Below are 19,235 nucleotides of genomic sequence, written 5' to 3' on the forward strand. Positions count from 1 at the left end.
CTTGTGCCATTGCTTCCTCCTGGGAGGAGAGCAGGCCAGCCAGTGGAGTCTGATGTTCCTCGGCTCACAGGGCAAACCCCATCAGCGCTGTGGGGAAACCTCCCACACCCCACACGGTTCCTTGATCCCCTCTCTGAAGTACCTGGACACAAACAGTCACAGCATGGGGAACAAACAAGAACTCGAAATGTGAATGTGCAGTGGCAGGGCTGTGATCCCACTGCAGTGACAGAGACACAGTGGGACAGCTCACCTGACTGGGATGTTGGCATGGATGGCCATGGCCATGTGTCCCCCACCCCCCTCACCTGCACAGAGCAGGTGCTGGACACCCAGCAGAGGGCCCAGGCCTCCCACAGCAAAGGGTGCAGAGGCACCCACAGGCCCTGGGATGATGGAGAAAGGGGATGGAGCCCAAGCCCAGAGCAAGAGCCTTTTCTGGGCTCTCCACACGATGAGGCAGGAGAGAACAGCCACGTGTTTGCCCTTGGATTTGGAGCAGAACAATTTATTAAAAACACAATAACTTATTCTCTAAACCCACCCATAACCTGCAAACACACAAACAGGACTGAGCCAGCAGAGGGGGCACGAACGGGGGCACGCAGCTGTCCCCGGAACCGTGGCCAGGAGGGCACGGGGGGGCAGGAGGGCACGGGGGGGCAGGGGGGCAATGAGGGGCAGGAGGACACCGAGGGGCAGGAGGGCACGGGGGGGCAGGAGGGCACGGGGGGGCAGGGGGGCAATGAGGGGCAGGAGGGCACGGGGGGGCAGGGGGGCAAGGAGGGGCAGGAGGACACCGAGGGGCAGGAGGGCACGGGGGGGCAGGAGGGCATTGCGGGGCAGGAGCGGATGCTCGCGGGGCTGCAGGAGGAACGGGGGCGAGAGGAACTGGAGGCGTGTGGAGTTTGAACGCTGGGAGAGGTGCTGGGGGATGGATGCGGGAGGGCTGCCCGGAGCTCTGGCTGCTCCTGCTCAGCGCTTGGGGGAAGCAGCTCTGGAGCCGGCCCGGGGAGGGAGCTGGGGCTCCGTGCAGCCGCTGCTGCCGGGGTGCCAGGGCTTTGGGTGCCCGGCGGGGACGGCTGGAGGCTGACACAACGCGGCCCCGGGGACACAGGAGGGCTCTGCGCTGCCCGGGGAGTCCCTGCTGCCTTCCCAGGACTCTGCTGGCGCTTCCTCCGTGTTCGGGAGCTGCGGGAATTTTCTGATTGGGAATCTCTGCTCGACTCGAGCATCCTCTTAACCGGCCCGGGAGACATCGACCTGGAACTGGAGCACGGAGAGAGCTCCTGGAAGCATTCCGGGTCGGTGCTGGGCACAGCGGGATCTGGCATGGTGACAGGCACCTCGGCTAAAAGAGAAGAGAAGAAACAGAGTCACCTCCTTGTCTGCAGTTCGGGAGCACCCCCAACCCCTGGAGCACCCCTGTGCCCCCCAGCTCAGTGCAGACCTGCCCTCTCAGCCCCGCAGCAGCCCTGTTCCATCAAAGCGCATCCAGCTCCGAGGAAAAGAGCCGGCACAGGCGCCGGGCTGGTCCCACAGGCGGTGCCCCGGGGCAATGCCTGCGCTGTCCCCAGCAAACGGGGTCTGCAGAACCCGCTCCGCTCCCAGGATCGCGCCGTGGCACGGAGGAAGAGGAGGAAGAGGAGGAAGAGGAGGAAGAGGATGAAGAGGAGGAAGAGGATGAAGAGGAGGAAGAGGAGGAAGAGGAGGAAGAGCTCAGAGCCGGCTGCCGGCTGAGGCTCCATCCCGGCTGGCTCGGGCAAGGGACCAGGGAGGAGTGACAGAGACGGGAGAAACGCGGCTCAGATCTGCTGCTCTGGGCTCCTGGGGCACGGAGATCCCTCTCTTGGGAGCTGTCTCGCACACACGAGCTGAGCTCCCCCGGAGCCCAGAGCTACTCCGGGCTCCTGCTTGAGGTGCTGCCGAGCTCGGATCACTCTGCGCAGGGAGGTCGGAGCCACGCCGGGCACCGCCCGCTTGGTGGCACCTGGGGACACTCCCGTTCCTCTGCCCCGTGCCCACCGCGGCTGGGATCTGTGTCCCAGCTCCAGCACCCATCCAGACACAGAAGAGGGGCCAATCCCCACTGTTCCCACCCCAAATCCTCACCGGCACAGCTCAGCTGCATTCCCGGGGCTGGGGCAGCCTCGCTGGGCTCTGCGGGGCTACAGGGAGGAGAAGCTTCCTCCAGCCCTAAGGTCTCCATCGACCCTATGGACTCCTCCAGGGCCAGGACCTCCACTTCCTTTGTCTTCACGCTCATTTCATCAGGGCAGAGGCTGTGAGTAGAGTTTTGGGATAAGAGAGTCAAACTTGGAAGCTGGGACACTCCCAAGCTGTAAATCCCTTCCTGGAGAGCCTGAGCTGTCAGGTGTGTGCGCAGCTGTGGGTGACAAGGGACCCAGGACAGGCCAGCATCTCCAAGCACAGCCCTGGTCCCACATCCATCCAGACCATGGACAACCCAGTCTGCCCAGGCTGAGAAGAGGCAGCAGGACATGGGGAGGACACGAGGACACTCACTTCTGTTCCTGGTGCCCAGACAGGTCCTGCAGCAGGGGACTTGGTGTACTGGCCTGGAACTGCAGATCGGGCAGGGAGTCTGTTCCGGAGCTGCAGAGAGACATCCCGGAGCGCTGCAGCTGCAGGGACTGGGACGAGGAAGTGGTTAAAACACAATGGGGCAGCACACACCCATCTCTGGGGCTGGAGCAGGGCCGTTCCTCAGCCTCCTCCAGGCTCCAGGGCCCCCGGGTGGCTGCAGGGGACACGATCCGTGCTCAGAGACCTGCTGCCGTGGGCAAAAGCCCTGCGGAGTCTGGGCTGAGCAGCTTTAGCAGCAGAGCAGGCACACGCTGCTGAAGCTCCATCGGCAGCTCCTGCCCGCAGCGGCACCCCCGGGCTGGGAGATTCCCACGGGGTACGGGAGGCACCAATGCACCCCAGCGGGCACCCTCCTGCCCCAGCCCGGGCAGGGCTCTCCCGGTGCTCACCGGCAGCAGGATGTGCCTGGCCCGGCTGGCGAAGCGGAGCGTGTTGCAGGTGTCGGGGCCGGCGGGCGCCGCGGGGCTCACGGCTGCGATCACGGTGCAGCGGCAGCTGCTGCCCAGCGAGTCCTTCAGCAGGCGAGTCAGTTTGCTGTCCCGGAACGGAACGTGGCTCTGTCTGCCCTGTCCCGAGACACAGAGGCTCTGCTCAGCTCCGGGCCCTGGGGACACCCTCCCGGACCCGTCCCGGAGAGCCAGAGCCCGGCCGGGAGCGGCCTCACCTTGGCTCCGGTCAGAGCTCGGACAACGCTTTTGAGGGCCAGCAGCGAGCGGCTGATGCTGGTGGCCTCCCGCAGCCCCTGTCCCCGGCTCGGTGTGTCCCACGCTCGCCCTGAGCCCGCCAGGTCAATGAAGCTCAGCTTGGCCACGAGCGAGTCCCCGGCCAGGCCACCACTGGAGTCCCACTGCTTCACCTGGATCTGCAAGGACAGAAAGGGCTGAGGCTGTGGCTCCACACAGGTGCTCTGGGAGACAGAGCTCTGTGTTTTCACGGGAAGAGCCAATGAATCCTGTGGGGAGATGAGGAAGGAGGAGGAGAGGAACCTGGCACATTGGGAAGACAAGCCAAACACCTGGTGATGACACAAGAAGAGCCAGAGGAGGGATCTGGCAGGAAAGGACAGCTATGGGAACAATCAGCATCTTCCATACTCGATGATAGAGAGGGATATGGCTGGTCAGGTCTTCAGAGGGACTAGAAAAGCATCCAGACACCTGGGCTGCTCCCCTGCAAGCAGCAAGGGCCGAGGCAGCAGGCTCAGGCTGAAGTGACAGCCAGAGCCTCCGTCTGCCCAGGCAGCCGTGACAGCCCTGCGAATTTGGGCAGGGGTCTGGCTGGCATGGAAATCCACTGGCAGCTTTGCACCGAGGAAGCAGAGAGCACATGGCCAGAGCCCCTGGGGAGCAAAATTGCCAGCTCAGTGCTGAGGGGGACAGCCCTGGGATGTTGTTGCTGGCAGTTCCCCGGCCCCGTTTCCAGCAGCAATGGGAGCGATCCCAGAGGCAGCAGCCCTCACCTGGAAGATGGCGTGGGAGCGGGAGGAGGTGGCGTTGGCCTTGGTGTGACGCTGTGCCCGGTTTTTACTGCCCTTGGCCAACATGTCCAGGAGCTGCTCTGCTGACGTGGGCTGGGGGAGAACGCGCAGGGGCCGGATCAGCACCTGGACACGGCAGGCGGACGCGCCGAGGCCGAGCAGCCCCGGGCAGTGGGGCCCAGGCACCCGGCAGCTCTGCGGGCCCGTGGCAGCTGGAGGCCACGTCTGCTGCCAGCCAGGAGCCAGGAGGCACTGGCACCTCCACACCCCCTGTCCCCAGGACTGCCAGCCGCTCTCAGCACCGGTGCAGATGAGTCAGTCCCAGCCCTTGTGCCTTTCTTGTGCCCTTTCTTCCGCTCCTACCTTGTGGAAGGAGAGACCATGTGCCACAGCTCCTTTCCCGGGCTGCTCCCAGACGTTCAGTGGGCTTCCGGGCTCCAGCATGTCGTAGACACACTCTTTGTACACCTGGAGCAAGAATTCGAGGTTAGGCTGAGGTTTGATTCTCTGGGATGGAGCTGGAAGAAGAGCTGGATACCCCTGCAGAGTCTGGCACAACTGGGGGTTCCCCCTGACCCCACCTCTGGGACCTCATTCCACCGGGAGCAGCTGATGGGGCTCAGAAAGCAGGGACAGCTCCCAGAGCTTTGCTGGGCAGTTCCCTCAACCCTGCTCCTCTCCAGCCCTTCCAGCCAGGAAGCTCTCACTTCTCTGTTAGCACGGCAAGGGAGAGCCCCCTGCTCCAGCTGGCAGAAACCAGCAGCACCAGTTCACTCCACCAGGTGGGTGACCCTGCTTCCAGTCAGGCACAGCAGGGGACACTGTGTGTACCCTGAGCGTGGCACTACAGGCTCTGGATCAACCCCAAATCTCTTCCCTGGGGACACTGAGGCAGGGGGGAGCACGCTGGGCAACAGCAAACCTGCTGGTAGGAGACAAGGACCTCCCAGCTCTTGTCCTTCATGGCCTCGAGCCTCTTGTACAGCTCCACCGTGGCCAGGTGCACAATGCCAGGGCTGCTCTTGGAACCCACCATGGTGTGGGTTTTCCCGACTCCCGAAGCACCGTAGGCAAACACTGGAAGGAGAAGGGGTAGGTGGTGAAATGATCTATCACTACTCACCTGGTGCAGCAGAAGGCTGGGTCCTGGCTGGAGAGCAGAGCAGAGCAGAGCAGAGGAACTTCCCACACAGACAAGACATGAGGTAAAACTCGTAACTTTCCCCACTGCTCCAAAGGGCAACTTTCCCCCCTGGTTTCAGCCTCTCTAATGCAGCAGGGACAGAATGAGTCTCCAGATGAGTGCTGCTCCTCTGACCCTCTCCCCATGAGACATTTCTGCTTCCTCTCTTCTACCCCCATCTTCCAGCACCTCCTTTGAAGCCTCCACATGATCTGGAGCCTCAGCCTTCCTCCCGAGGGCAGTACTCAGTGCTGGAGCTTGGAGACAGGGGCAGCCCTTCAGTGGCTCTCAGGAACCACTGAGAGCTGGAACAGCATCCCCTGGTCCGAGCACCTGGTTCAGGTGAGCCTGGAGAGTGCTGGGCTCCCCCGGGGATGTGCCCGTGACACCCAACTGGTGTCACGGGGGCTGCTCGGGGGCTGCAGCAGCAGCGAGGGGCTGTGGGAGCTGTCCTGGAGCTGTCAGACCCCGCTCTACGGAGACATTCAGCCTGGGAAGGAATGGCAAAGAGCCAAGGCTCTTTCTCCATGCATCCGTCACATTTCTTCTCATCTTTCCTGACCCAAGACAGACAAGAGCAAGTGATTCTTGTCCCTCAAAATGCCTGGACAGCTCCTGCCCAACCTCACCTCTACCCCAATGCCGGTACCCATCCTCTCCACCCCGACTCCCAGAGTGCCAAGCACTGCTGGAACCGACAAGCTTCAGGCTGTGGGATTTTGGGTTGCTGTTGTGTTATCCCATTCTCAAAGATGCGTGGGGGCTTCCAAATTAAATTCAGGGCTCTGCTGAGCCCGCCCAGCCTGGGAGCGGATGGGCGGGGGCTCCTGCAAGGATCAGAGTTGTGTGCCAGGGCTTACCGGAGCAGTTGTAGCCAGCGAGGAGGGCGTCCAGCAGAGGGAGCGTGGTGTGCTGGAACACCTCCTCCTGCGTGGCCCCCTCGGTAAAAACGTGGTCGAACACAAATTTGAGGTTCCTGCGGCGGCGGCCGGGGCTGCGGGCGGCCGGGGCGGCTGCGCCGGGCTCCTCCAGGCTGAGCAGCACCTCGTGCTGGTTCAGGACGTGCAGGACTTGGGGTGCAGCTCGCTCCCGGCGGCTGGGGGGCCTCACACGCAGCACCACGGTCATGGAGCCCTCCTGGGGCAGGGGGCTCTGCCCCCCAACGGGCTCCTGGGGCTGGTGCATGGGGCTGCTGGGGGCCACGGCTCCCGATCCAGGGATCTGGGTACTGATGCGGTCTGGGGGGGAATAGGTTCAGCTGGAGGGTGCAGTGGGGGAGGGAGATGCCCAGGCTGGGCAAGGTCTCAGAGCCTCCCCCATTCCCCGGGGTCTGCACCCAACCAACCCCCCGTGCCAATGGCGCCCAGTGCCCCTTTGGAGCCCCCCATGAGCCTGAACCCCCATTCAGACTCCCACAGCCTCACCCAAAACCCCGGCCCCCCTTGGTGTCTCCTTGGATCCCAACGGCCCTACAAACCCCTCCACGCTCCTACTGCTCCTCTGGACCCGCACAGCCTCCCCAAAGACCCTAAATCCCTTTGAGACGCAGCCCCTTCCCACAGCCTCCCCAAGAGTCCCAGCATCCCCCTTCCAGCCCACTCAGCCTCTCTCACGACCCTCTCAGGACCCTCTCACTCCTTTGGTCCGCCCGGAGCCCCCTCCCGCAGCCCTCCCTTCCTCCCCGTGTCCCCATCCCACCGCAGCCCGGCACAGCAGAACGGACCCATGGGGACGGCAGTACCCACGCGTGGGGTGGCGGTGCCGGCTCCGTGCAGGGACGGTCACCGGGAAGGGCTTTCGCGATCGCCTCCGCCCGCAGCGAGCAGAGCGCGGCTGAGCGGAGCCGGGAGCGGCGGCCGCGGGACACCCGGGCCGTTGTCACTCGCGCTCGGGATCCGCCGGTGCCCGGCAGCCCCGGAACGTTGTCACTCGTGTCGCTGGAGGCCATGGAACTGTGCTGGCACCAACGGAGCCCCCGAGGATTCATTATCGTGGAATCACACGGTGACTGACGGGTTTGGGTTGGACGGGACCCTAAAAGGTGATCCCGTTACAGCTCCCCAGAGGGGAGGGGCAGCATCTCCTCTTTCACCCACCTCTGGCCACTCTTGCTGCAGTTCAGGATGCGTTTGGCGTTTGGTGCTGCTAGTGCTCGCTGTTGGCTCAGGTATAGCTTTTCCTCCACTGGAACCCCCAAGCCCTTCCCTGTAGGGCAGCTCTGAGCTCTTCTCCCACTCTGTGCTGGTGCCTGGGACTGTCCCTGCACAGGTGCAGCCCCTTGCCCGTGGTTTTATTGAACTTCATCGTGTTCTCTTGGTCCCACTTCTCCAGCTTGTCCAGGTCCCCCTGGATGTCACCTGCCCTGCAGTTTTGTGTCACTTTTGCGAACATGCTGAGGGTGGGCTCGAGCTGCTGTGTGTGTCAGTGAGGAAGGGATTGCAGAGCCCTGGTGCCACCACACAGCCCCCAGGGACACCCTTGGTCACCGGCCTCCCCCAAGACATGGGAGCCCACAGCCCAGCCAGTTCCTCACCCAGCCAGCAGCCCAGCCCTCACAGCCGTGTCCCTCCATTGCAGGGATGAGGATGTCCTGTGGGACCGGCCATGGTGTGCTGGATTTTTAAAGGTGATGAAGGAAGCTCCAGCCTGTGGGTGCAGCTGTGGGGGTCTGAGGATGTTGCTCTGTCACAGTTTGGGGTGTGAAATGAGGGTCCCTTGTGTTGAGGACCACATTTAGTGCACAGAGCTTGGGGGGAAGCCACCCTGGGAGCTGCAGTATGAGCTCTGTGAGGAAAATGGCCAGAGCTCCCAGCAAGGGGCCAGGACCTGGCACTGACCCAAAGGGCCCGGGGGTCCTGCAGCACCGGGCAGGTAACTGGACACTTGGACACAGCAGGAGATGATGGCTCAGCAGGAGGGCCCCACTGTCAGGTGCACAGACTGGGAGGTGGTGGAAGCCTGGGAGATCCTTTGTTGGGGTCCCTCCCCAGAAGTTCCATCCCAAGCTGTTACTGAGCTGCTCCACCATGATAAAATTCCTTAAAGGAACCAGAGCCTGGGACTGCACTCTGGGAGCCCTGGGGCTGAGCTGGAGAGGAACCCAGGAGCAACTGTGGGATGGGGTGAGGGGAGCCAACAGGGCACTGCCGATGGCCTTGGCCCCACCAGTGCCAGTCTGGGGTGGGACTGCAGCTGTCAGGGCAGCTCCAGGATGGATGACAGGGAAGTTTCCTGAACAGTTTCTAACCCAGGTGGGACCTCAGGTCACCTTCCTTCTCCAAACATCCAACTGCCAGCACCAGGTGAATGACACAGTATGTCAATAGATAGGGAACAATCAACCCTTTTTTGTGATTTTATATTGATAATCCTTTTTGGCCTATGGCAACTCTGTTTACCTTAGCTTTGTTCTGTTTGGTACCTGCAATAATATTGTGTGTTAGGGCATTGTGTTAAATCCCTTGAAACTTCTCCCTTTGAGTATATTAGCAGGAATGCCCCATTAAAATCACGGGAGGAATTCCTGATGAGGAATCTCTGGAGCTGCTGCTGTGAAGGGGTTTCAGTCCCAGCAGTGCCAGTCTGGAGGAGCAGGAATGGGACTGCCAGAGGGGCTTTGGGATGGATTGCCAGAAAGTTTCCTGAACAATTGATGACCCACATGTGACCCCAGCCCACCTTCCTTCTCCAAACACCCAACTGCTGATACTGGATGAGTTCACCTGGGATCCTTGCAGCAGGGAGGAAACAAAGGGAGAGTGTTAAAATTTCCTGAGCAGATTCCACATAGGTTCTAAGATTGGGTTTGGGTCTCTCCATTGTGCAGCATTTTGGTGCAGTTACTGCAGTGGATGGAGTCTGGGGCAGGGCTGTGCCTGCACCTCCTGTGGGTCTGGGGGAGCAGGATCTGAGCCAGGCTCGGCAGGGACAGAGCGAGCCCAGAGCTCTTTAAAGAATGCAGTGGGAAACTGTTTACAATTCTAGGCTGTATCGTGTGCTGGACACTGTTTAGTGGGTTGTGATTCCTTTCTGAGGCACTTCCATGGCAGGATCTCTCTCCTGTGCAGCTCCCAGGCTGCCCGTGGTCTCGGGCCGGGCACAAACCCCCGTGAAGGAGCTGCTCCCTCGGGAGTGCTGGTGCTCACGGAGCCTCCTCGGGAAGGGGAGCCAGGGCGATCCGCAGCGAGAGGCGCCTCGGCTCCAAACCGCTCCTGGAACTATTTATGCCATAGTGCCAACACCTTCCCCTTTGGGCCCGCTCAGCCCCTCAAGACCTGACGCCCTTTTAAGCCACGGCCTCCTCACTGTACCTGCACCTCCTTTGGGGTCCCAAAGCCCCTCGCACAGGGCGCTGCACCCACTTCGTGCGGCCCTGGCACCGCCCCCGCGCCCTCAGCCTCAGGCGGGTTCCCGCCGCTGTGCCGCCTTTAAATTGCCCGCGAGGCCCCGCTCTGCTCTCTGATTGGCCCCGCGTCGCCTTCCGGCTCCCATTGGCTGCGTCCCGCGCGATGCCTCATGGGGGTTGTAGTCCCGAGCCCCGCGCGATGCCCCATGGGCGCTGCAGGCTCTCGGCCGCCCGCGCCCCCTGCCGGCGGCTCCCGGGGCAGCAGCAGCAGCTCAGAGCACCGGCGGGCGGAGGGGCTTGGAAGGTCCCAGGAGGTTCCGGAGGGTCCCCGAGGGGGGCTTCGGCCGCACCGTTCTCAGGGACCTTCTGCTCAGGGCTGCGATCCAGCCCGGCCCCGCCACCGCCTCCAACTGGGATCGGTTCTGGGGAACTGCGCCGGGACCCGCCGAGGCCTGGGACACACACACAGAGCTGGGGGAGGCAGCACACCTGGAACACACACACACCTGGAACACACACACACCTGGAACACACACACACCTGGAACACACACACACACTCACCTGGAACACACACACACACTCACCTGGAACACACACACACTCACCTGGGGACACACACACCCCCGTGACACAGACACACACATCTGAGGGACACACACACACACACACACACACCTGGGGACATGAATACTCATTCTTGGGAACACACACACCCCTAGGACACACACATACAGCCAGGAGGACACCCAGCCCCATCCTGTCCCCAAGGCCACTCCGAGACCACAGTGCTCCCATCCTCTGATCCCATCACAGCCACTCCGGAGGTGGCCGCTGTCACCTGCCCGTGCCGAGGCAGCGGGGATGGGCGCGTGTGCCCGAGGGCCCCAGTGGCTCTGTGTGGCCTGACCGTGTCTCCTCACAGTGGCAATGCTCTGTTCCTCGAGGGACACCCCCTCATGGGGCCACCTGTGCTCTGGGGACAGGGCCATGGTAATGCTGGCAGCCCAAGCGGCCCCACTGAAGGTGGTGAAGGGACAGGGAGCCTCTCGTGGCTGGGCTGGTTTGATAAACCAAGCGGGATCGGGATGGGGGGTGGTGGTGGCAGGAAGATCCCGTCCCCAGGGTGGGGGACACTGGGGACACACACAGCAGACGGGGAGAGATCACAGCTCTGCTTTACCATGTTGTCACCCCGGCGGGGGCGGGCAGGACGGCGGCTCCCCCCGCCCCAGCACAGCCCCCGGGGCCGTGCGCGTCTGTACAGCCGGACCCCTCCGAGACCCCCGGCATCGCCCCGCGGCGGGCAGAGAGAAGGGGCGGGACAAGGGGGCACAGCCAGGGATGGGGGTGCCGTGGGGCAGCGCGGGGGGCACCCGCAGCTTTTCGCCACCCCCAAACCTCTGCAGCCCCAAGCCCTCAATTGGCAGCCTTGGTGTGAGCTCATGGGAAAAGGGGGGTTCCGGGCACCGAAGGCAGCCGGGAGCGCGGGGAGGAGCGGGCGAATCCGTGGGCTGGACTGTGGCGGGGGGTTCCGTGGGGCTGGGCAAGAGCGGGGGGAGCCGGGGGGCAGCAGGGAACCAAACCACGGCACAGGGATGCCGTGGGGCCGGGGGGTCACTGCGGGGGATGCCGGGGGCGGTGCTGCGGTTCCGGGCTCAGTCCGAGTAGATGATGAAGCCGGAGAAGGTGCTGTACTTGTTGTTGTTGCCGCCGTGGGCTTTGCCCCCGTCCAGCTTGATGAAGACCTCGTCCCCCGCGTCCAGGTGCAGGATGACGCTGTTGCTGGCGTAGTCGTAGTTCTGATCGGCGTCCTGCGCGATGGCGCTGGCCCGGACCTGCCCAGGGGACACCGCGGGAGCGGCTCAGGGCACACCTCGGCCCGCGGATCCCACGGGACACACACATCACATCATATCACATCATATCACAGCACATCCACCCGCCCCGGGGCCCGAGAACCCGCACCGTGCGTGAGCCGGTCCGGGTGGAGCCTCTCCCTGGCCCGGCGGGCACAGACACGGAACCACGGCACAGACACGTCTGGGTCTGGACTCAGGTGCAGGACTACAGCCCAGACAGGATTCTGATACAGGACCGTAGCTCTGACACGGAACCCCAAATCCACGTTTGGATACAGGACCGTGGGTCAGACACGGACTACGGCTCTCACACAGGACCCTGACTCTGGATTCGGATGCAGGACCCCAGGTCAAACACAGGAGCCCAGCTCCAGATTCCCATGTGGGACCATGTCTCAGACACAGGACCCCAGCTCCCAGCTCAGATGTGGGACCACAGCTCCATCACGGGACCCAAGATCCAGGTTTGGGTGCAGGACCCCAGCTCAGACACAGGACCCCGTCTCTGGGTTTGGATACAGGACCATGCCTGGGACACAGGACCCGTCTCCCAGCCCAGCCCCAAACCAAGGCACTGACCCAGCACCAGCCCGCAGCCCTTCCCAGGAGCTGCACAGACACCGTGAGTGTGTGGTGAGAGCTGAACCCCCTTCACACGGACCCGCACCCACTGCGGGGCGGGATGCTTCCCCATAAAGGTTTCCTGCAGATGAGGAAACCTCGCCTCAGGTGCTGGCAGAGCCAGAGGATCCGTCACCGCCTGGAGAAGCGGTTCCGTGGCTGGAGCCCGCTGCCGCTGCAGAATTCTTTGGGTAATCAAATCTCCGCTGGCGCCTCGCGGGGAGATCGCGGCGCTGGGTGACAGTGACAAGGCGGCTGGTGAAATCCCAAGTGAAATGCAGAAGCTCTGCGCCGGGAGAAGGTGCCGCTAATTACAACCGACGAGAATCGGCTCTTAATTGGCTCGCGCGGGGCGGGCAGTCACCGGCGAGCGGCTGCGGTGTCCCGGAGCGGGGACAGAAGGACGGCTGTCCCCATGCAGTCCTGTCCTTTGCCCCCAGGACCCCAGGGGACCGCTCCCCCCCAGCCGCACCTCCCCGAGCCCACCGGCAGCCTGCGATGCTGGGGTCAGACGCTGTTAGCTCTGGAACCCAGGGACGGCCAGGCTGGTGGTCCCGTAGGATTTGCTCGTGCCCACGCAGCCGTGTCCCTCATGCCACCAGCAACGCTCACCCTGCTAAAAGTCACCCTTTGTCTGCCCAGCCACCGCGAGGGTCCCCATTCCCGGTGGGGACCCTGAATCCCAGGCAGTCACAGCGCCCCAATGTCCAGGGGACGCCGCCTCTCCTGGGTGTTTTGCTGAGGAAGAGGAGTGAGGAAAGAAGCCGTGAGGAAGGCAAACCGGGAAAAGCCATTTGGTGCCGGGCTCCCACCATCGTCCCCCCCGCCACAGCTGGAGCTGCCCGGTGCCATCCGTCTTCCCTCGTTAGGGATCCGCCTCGTCACCGCTCCCGCCAGCCCTCGCTAACCAGGGAAGATAAATGGCAGCGCTGGGCCGGGCTGAGCCGCTCCCGGCACCGCAGAGGCACAGGAGGGGGGGCTGCCACCACGGCCCCCCGCCATGCCATCACCCCCTTGTTCTATGCCTCAGTTTCCCCATGGCACAGCCGGGAGGTGGGAGCCGTAGCCCCAGCCTGGACTCGGCTGCAGCCGCTGTCCCTGACCCCAGTGACAATGCTGGGGGTGTCCCCGGTGCTGGGGACACTCAGGAGCGGTCCCCGAGGTGGCTGCACCCAGGATCTTTCCGGAGGACAGGGGACAGTGGGGTGCAGCCATGTGCAGTGACACCTGGGGCCTCGGGGACCCCACGGACCCCACGGCGTGGCAGCAGCTGCCTCTCCAGACCCCCAAACGCCGTGGCAGGTGCTCCTCAGGATCCTCGGACACAGCTCTGGGTGCCCTCGCAGCACTCCCGAGCACAGCTGAGGTTGCCCCCGCTCAGACCCCCCTGGGCACAGCCGCAGATGCTCCCCCCGAACCCCGGACAGAGCAGTGGGTGCTCCCCGGACCTCCCAGCAGGTCCTTTTTTACCCTTGGGGACTGTCCCCAGCAGTCCCCTGGGGCTGTGACCCTCTCTGAGCTGTGGATGGCTGTCCTACAGCCTGGGGACCCCAAAACCACCCATGTCTATCTATCAATCAATCAATCAATTAATCAACCAATCAATCAATCCATTCCTCCGTCCGTCTACCTCCCCCCTCCCGCTGCCCTCGCCTCAGCTATGGGCTAATACAAATAATAATTAATGCTAATTAACCACCAGCAGCAGCTCCCCTGGCTCTCATTAACTCCAGCCCCGACCCAACGGTGATGGGCGGCCCCCAAACCGGCAGCACCCAGGGGATTTTTTGGGGGGTCAGAGGGGGCCCCCCAAGTTCTGACTCGCTCTAAAGATGCCAGGATTGACCTTTATCTGCTGGCATCGCACATCATGCCAGGGATGGGGGATTTTTGGCAGGAACCCCCTAAATAACCCCATTTTTTAATTATTTGGGGCATTGCGGGAGGGGGAAATCTTCTTTATAGATATCGATGCGGCGATGCCTTGTTAGTAATTAACAAGCAGTTAATTAAGTTGCATCGCCCGCCCGAGCGTGGCTCCTCTTGACAAGGGGCTCCACATTTTCTGGAAAATAATCCAGGAACGTCGATGCCCCGCAGAGCTGGGGGGTAAGGAGGTCTGGGGTGATCCCCAAAAATATTTTGGGGAGACAAAAAGGTTGAGGTGAGTTTTTTGGGTGCTCAGTCCGGAGTTACACGGATGCTGCTTGGAAGAAAGGGCCAGAAGTGCTAAGCGGCGCTGGAACCCCCCCAAAATTTAGGGCTGGAGGGCGGTGGAGGACAAAAATAATCCAAATAAAAGGAAATTGGAACTGTTTGGATAGAGAAAAGCTGCTGAGCGGCTCCCGCCGTGCTGCCGCTCGGAAGGGCTCGGAGCCGAGGGGTGAAATGCCGTGGCCGTGACAAGGCTCGCACTCCCTGCCTCACACCCCGGCTGTTTCTGGGGTGATTAACTCAGTTTTGGGTTAATTCGGAGTCCTGCATCCTCAGGACAAGGATGCGCCGCGGGTTGTGATGCCGGAGGAAAGGATGGGAAGCGGGAGCAGAGTGGATGGAGCCCGCGGGAATGCGGTGCCATCCAGGGGAACTGAGCTCGGGTGACAGCCCGGGGGTCACAGCCACATCTGGTCCCTCGAGTCGTGACGGGGAGGGGGACATGGCGTGGAAAAGGGACACCCGAAAAGCGTGTGGATGGTGATGCTGAGTCCTGGCATTGGGGGTTCCAGCGGGATGGGGTCGGGAGGATGCGGGAGCGGGGAGGGGGAAGGATGGAGCCACCCTCGGGCTGTTTGTCCCCCGCGGTGTCCCCACGCAGCCCGTGTCTCCTGACCCAGCAGCAGAGCCGGCTCCGGGCTGGGGGTGCAGCCCCACAAAAGCGGGGCAGGCACTGCCCCCCTCGAGGCCACCGCGGCCGCTGTCCCCGCGGGGGGAGAGCCCTGGACCTCCAGGGACCTCAGCGGGGACAATGGCATGGCCGGGGGGACTCCGGGGGCGCTGTGGGGGTGCCCCAAAACACCACAAGGACCATCTCCGTGGCCAAGGAAAGAGCTGAGGGAGCCCCTGGGGACACGTCAGGGCTGATGGCGACTGTCCCCAGCACTGGGGGAGGGACGGGACACGCGGGGCAGCGTCTGGCAATCGGAGGAGGATGGGACACCCCAGGGGTGCACCCGGAGCCCTGCACTGCTCTGGGGAAGGACAGGGCACCCCATGGGGCGCTCCTTCAGCGCAGGGAGCACCCCGGGGACGAATCCCGAGCCTGTCATTGCCACTGGAGGAAGGAGCATCCTGGGGGAGCATCTCCAGCACTGAGAGAAGGATGGGGCACAGTGAGGATGCAGCTCCAGAGATGGGAGCAGGACAGAGCCCCCTCCTTGGTGCACCCAGAGTCCATCATGTCACTGCGAGGAGAGCAGGGCACCCTGGGGTTACAACTCCGCTCCCAGGAGAGGGATGTGGCACCCTGGAAATGCACCCAAATCCCATCATTGTCACCGAGAGAGGGACAGAGCATCCTGGGGGTACATCCCTGGGGACAGGAAAAGGACAAGGCATTCTGGGGGAGCACACAGAGCCCATCTTCACCACTGGGAGAAGGACAAAGCACCCCAGAGGTGCATGTCAGTGTCTGGGAGAAGGATGTAGCACGCCAGGGATGGACCCAGAGCCCATCATTGCCACTGGGAGAAGGATGTGACACCCTGGGGATGGACCCAGAGCCCATCACTGCCACTGGGAGAAGGATGTGACACCCTGGGAATGCATCTCTGGGGCTGGGAAAAGGACATGGCCCCCGGGGAAGCACCCGCAGTCCATCATCAGCACAAAGAGGTTGTGGCAACCTGGAGGTGCATTCCTGGGGCCAGGAGAAGGATGGAACACACAGAGGACGCATCACTGGGGCCAGGAAAGGACGGGGCACCCCGTGGAAGCGCCCGTAGCCCTTCTCCCGTGCCTGGGGACAGCAGAGCTCCCGCTCCCGCAGGGGGAGCCGGGACGGGCAGCCCTTACCTGCCCGTTCTTGCAGAGGTCGGCCCACATGCTGGTGCCGTCGCCGCCGCGCATGAGGACGTGGTAGGTGAAGAAGTAGGTGCCGGGGATGGCGCAGGTGAACTTGCCCGAGGCGGCGTCGTAGCTGTTGCCCAGGTTGGTGACCACGTCGTCGAACTTGAGGACCTCGTAGCCCTCGTGGGGGTTCTTGAGGCCGGCGTAGAAGGCGACCCGCGGCACCGTGCTGTAGGTGGCCGCGCTCACTGCGCCCGTAGCCCCCGGTCCCGGTAATCCCGGGGGTCCCGGTCTTCCTGCTTCACCCCGCGCCCCCACCGGCCCCGGCGGTCCCGGTTCTCCGGGCGGTCCAGGCGGTCCCGGTTTCCCCGGTCTCCCCGGTTTGCCTTGAGGACCTTGCACCAGGGTGGAGGGCGGCGGGAGGGGGCCGCGTTCGGCCGGTTGCGGGGGGGCGGCGGGGCCGTAGGGCTCGCAGACCATCCGGCAGGTGCCCAGCATCTCGTACCGGCCGTCGGTACCGGCGGAGCTCACCAGCACCGGGATGAGCACCACCAGCACCAACACCATCACCACCCCCGCCGCGGCCGCCAGCAAAGTTTTCCGGCCCAGGCTGAGCCGCCGCCCGGCCGGGGCGCGCTGGCGCCCGGGGGAGGGAATGGTGCCGGCGGGGGGGAGCAGGGCGGCGGCGGCGGCGGGGGGGGGGGGGCTCCGGCTGGCGGCGGCGGCGGCTCCGCTGCGCTCCGCTGGCTCCGGTGCGCCCCGCGCCGCACGGGCCACGCCCACCCCGCCGGGTCACGCCCACCCAACAGGAGGACACGCCCTCTGACCACGCCCATCCATCAGGACACGCCCCCCCAATGTTTACCGCGCCCACGAGAACGCCCGCGACCCCCTCCCTCCGAGGGAGGGAAACTGAGGCAGGGAGGTGGGACCGACTGCCCCACTGACCCCCCCCAAGCGCGCAGGATCCCTCGGTGGCCCCGGCCCCGCGTGGTCTCCCGAGCCACGCCCTGTCCCCACGCCGGACCCCGAGCACTCCGAGCGTCCCCGTGGAGCTGGGGACACCCCTGGGACCCGTCACCTGTGTCCCCACAGAAGAACACCCGCGGGGGATGGTCCCCGGGTCCCGCCGCTACTCCCTGCCTCAATTTCCCGTCCCACGAGGGACCACGCTTTGGGACAGCCCGGGTGACACCCACGTGGCCAAGCATCCATCGCGGTCAACCGTGGGTCCGTGGGACGGGATGTCACCGCTGGTGGCCACAGTGACAGCGGGGCACCCGCAGGTGCCACCGCGGGCACGGCCGGGCTGCCGAAAGAGCCGTCCCCGGGGGCCGAGCACCCGCGGGCTCATGACACGGGGACACGCGGCTGCGCCCGCTCCGTCGCCTGCCATCTCCATCAGCCTCGGCGGGGACAGCAGGACGCGATGGCAAGTGACAGGCGCCGCCAGCGCCGGGGGTGAGCGAAGGACGCGGGGACGGGGGAGGGGGACACGGACACACAGGCGTAGAGCGGCCTGGGGCTGCTCCCAGCGCCACTCACCTCAGCGGTTCGGTGGCCCCGGGTGACAACACCGAGGTGGCATCAACCTCGGTGGCACCTGTGAGGTTCATAGGGTCATCATCCCCCCTGTCCCCAAAAAAGACCCTGGGGGTGCATCCCCTATACCTGTGCAGTAGCCCCAAACCCCAGGGGACACACGGGGGACAAGCCCCACCCCCGCCTCAAAAGAGAGGGGACCAAGGGGACGTTTGACAGTCATCGATCGCCCCCACATGTCCCCCGGCTCCCGCAGAGGCTTTAATCAGCGAGCAGAAATCAATTAGCTGCCTTTAAGGAGGCAATTATTCCTGGGGGCTCTACAAGGCTGGGAAGGGGGAGAGTATTTTGGGGTGGGGGTGCTGCCAGCACCGTATCCCCCCCTCAAAGTTGTCACCATTATGTCACCAGCTGTCTCCCTGGTTCTTTTCGCCATCATTTTTGTCGCCCCCCCTCCACACCCCCCTATTCCTCGTTATCTTTCTGTTTTAACAAGCGCCTAAAAATACGCCTCACGAGGTCACGGGCTGCGTGAGTCACCAGCAGCTCAGGGATGGCATGGCCCGGGTGGGCAGGGGGCTTTGCGTGGGGACAGGGTGGCCATGGAGGGGACACAGAGGGAGGACAGGCTCACGCTGGTTGCTTGACTCACCTAGAGGGTCAGGGGACACCCCTGGTCCTGGCTACTGCATCCTTGTGGTGGGGACACAGCCCCAGGTCACCTTGTCGCCACGGGACATCGCGTGCCTTTGGCATAGCCACCACCCCAGGCCACTGCATCACTCTGGGCCACTCTGTCCCCATGGCAAGGCCACCACCCTTGGCCACCACCAGGACAGCCTCAGCACTGCCGTGGGACAGCAGCACTGTACCCCAGGTGACACCGGCTGGAGCCCCCGAGGTGCTCCCTGTCCCTGTCCCCAAGCCCTGCACGGGGAGGGGGCGCAGTGCAGCCCCTCAAACCAGCTCCATCCACCTGGGCACAGGGAAGGGACGGACAAAGCTCCAAAGGGCCACGTTTGGGAGCGCAGGAGTTGGGAAAGGGACAAAGGTGGGAGGTGGCAGCAGCAGTGGCTGCCGTGGTTGTGATGGCAGCAGCGATGGCAGCAGCGATGGCAGCAGTGATTCCAGTGACAGCAGCGACTCCAGTGGTAGTGGTGGTGGCCACAATGGTGGCAGTGGCTGTTGCAGTGGTGGCTGCAGCGGTGACAGCAGTGGATGTCACAGCTGCAGTGGCTGTGGTGGCACCAGTGGCTGCAGTGGCTGCAGTTGTTGCGGTGGTGGTTGCAGTTGTTGCAGTTGTGGTGGTGGTGGTTGCAGTTGTTGCAGTTGTTGCGGTTGTTGCAGTGACAGCGGTGGCTGCAGCTGTTGTGGCGGTGGCTGCTGCGGTGGCTGCAGCTCCGCTCGACGCCCGCCGCTCCTCTGCAAAGGTTAAGCAAACAGCAGCTCCTGCAGAATCGATGCCGGCCGAGCCCTCGGCTGTTTGCTTTGGCAGCGCGGAGCGGGGGCGGGTGGGCCGTGCTGGGGACGCCGGCAGCGGGGAGGGGACAATCAATGCTCCAGGGGCGCAGCTTTGGCCGGGGGTGGCTGTGTC

General features: G+C 63.8%; 2 protein-coding genes across 2 annotated transcripts; both read right to left on the reverse strand.

Annotated features, from left to right (window-relative positions):
- Positions 1-527: 527 nt before the first annotated feature.
- On the reverse strand, positions 528-6,594 carry KIF18B (kinesin family member 18B). Its single transcript, XM_088067903.1, has 9 exons — positions 6,128-6,594; positions 5,007-5,161; positions 4,448-4,552; positions 4,067-4,177; positions 3,272-3,469; positions 2,997-3,173; positions 2,527-2,654; positions 2,113-2,282; positions 528-1,351 (listed from the first exon to the last, which is right to left on the reverse strand). Exons 1-9 carry the CDS (start codon positions 6,450-6,452, stop codon positions 528-530), a joined length of 2,193 nt encoding a protein of 730 aa, XP_087924029.1. The 5' UTR covers positions 6,453-6,594.
- A 614-nt stretch (positions 6,595-7,208) lies between these two features.
- Positions 7,209-16,732, reverse strand: C1QL1 (complement C1q like 1). The gene is made up of 2 exons (XM_005532614.3): positions 16,106-16,732; positions 7,209-11,449 (listed from the first exon to the last, which is right to left on the reverse strand). The coding sequence occupies exons 1-2, from the start codon at positions 16,664-16,666 to the stop codon at positions 11,270-11,272; spliced, it is 741 nt and encodes a 246-aa protein (XP_005532671.1). The 5' UTR covers positions 16,667-16,732; the 3' UTR covers positions 7,209-11,269.
- Positions 16,733-19,235: the final 2,503 nt, after the last annotated feature.

The sequence above is a fragment of the Pseudopodoces humilis genome, chromosome 29 (genome assembly GCF_049639895.1).
Source record: "Pseudopodoces humilis isolate 2021_Gansu_Grassland_sample_001 chromosome 29, ASM4963989v1, whole genome shotgun sequence".
NCBI lineage: Eukaryota > Metazoa > Chordata > Aves > Passeriformes > Paridae > Pseudopodoces > Pseudopodoces humilis.

What these genes read in the sequence shown, in the direction of transcription:
- KIF18B (XM_088067903.1), bottom strand. Translation starts at nt 6,452, where the DNA reads ATGCACCAGCCCCAGGAGCCCGTTGGGGGGCAGAGCCCCCTGCCCCAG. An exon ending in GAGCTCTGACCGGAGCCAAG is followed by an intron (nt 3,174 to 3,271) that starts GTGAGGCCGCTC and finishes GTCTCGGGACAG; the next exon opens with GGCAGACAGAGCCACGTTCC. An exon ending in TCTGGGCACCAGGAACAGAA is followed by an intron (nt 2,283 to 2,526) that starts GTGAGTGTCCTC and finishes CTCTACTCACAG; the next exon opens with CCTCTGCCCTGATGAAATGA.
- C1QL1 (XM_005532614.3), bottom strand. Translation starts at nt 16,666, where the DNA reads ATGGTGTTGGTGCTGGTGGTGCTCATCCCGGTGCTGGTGAGCTCCGCC. An exon ending in ACCTCTGCAAGAACGGGCAG is followed by an intron (nt 11,450 to 16,105) that starts GTAAGGGCTGCC and finishes TCCCCTGGGCAG; the next exon opens with GTCCGGGCCAGCGCCATCGC.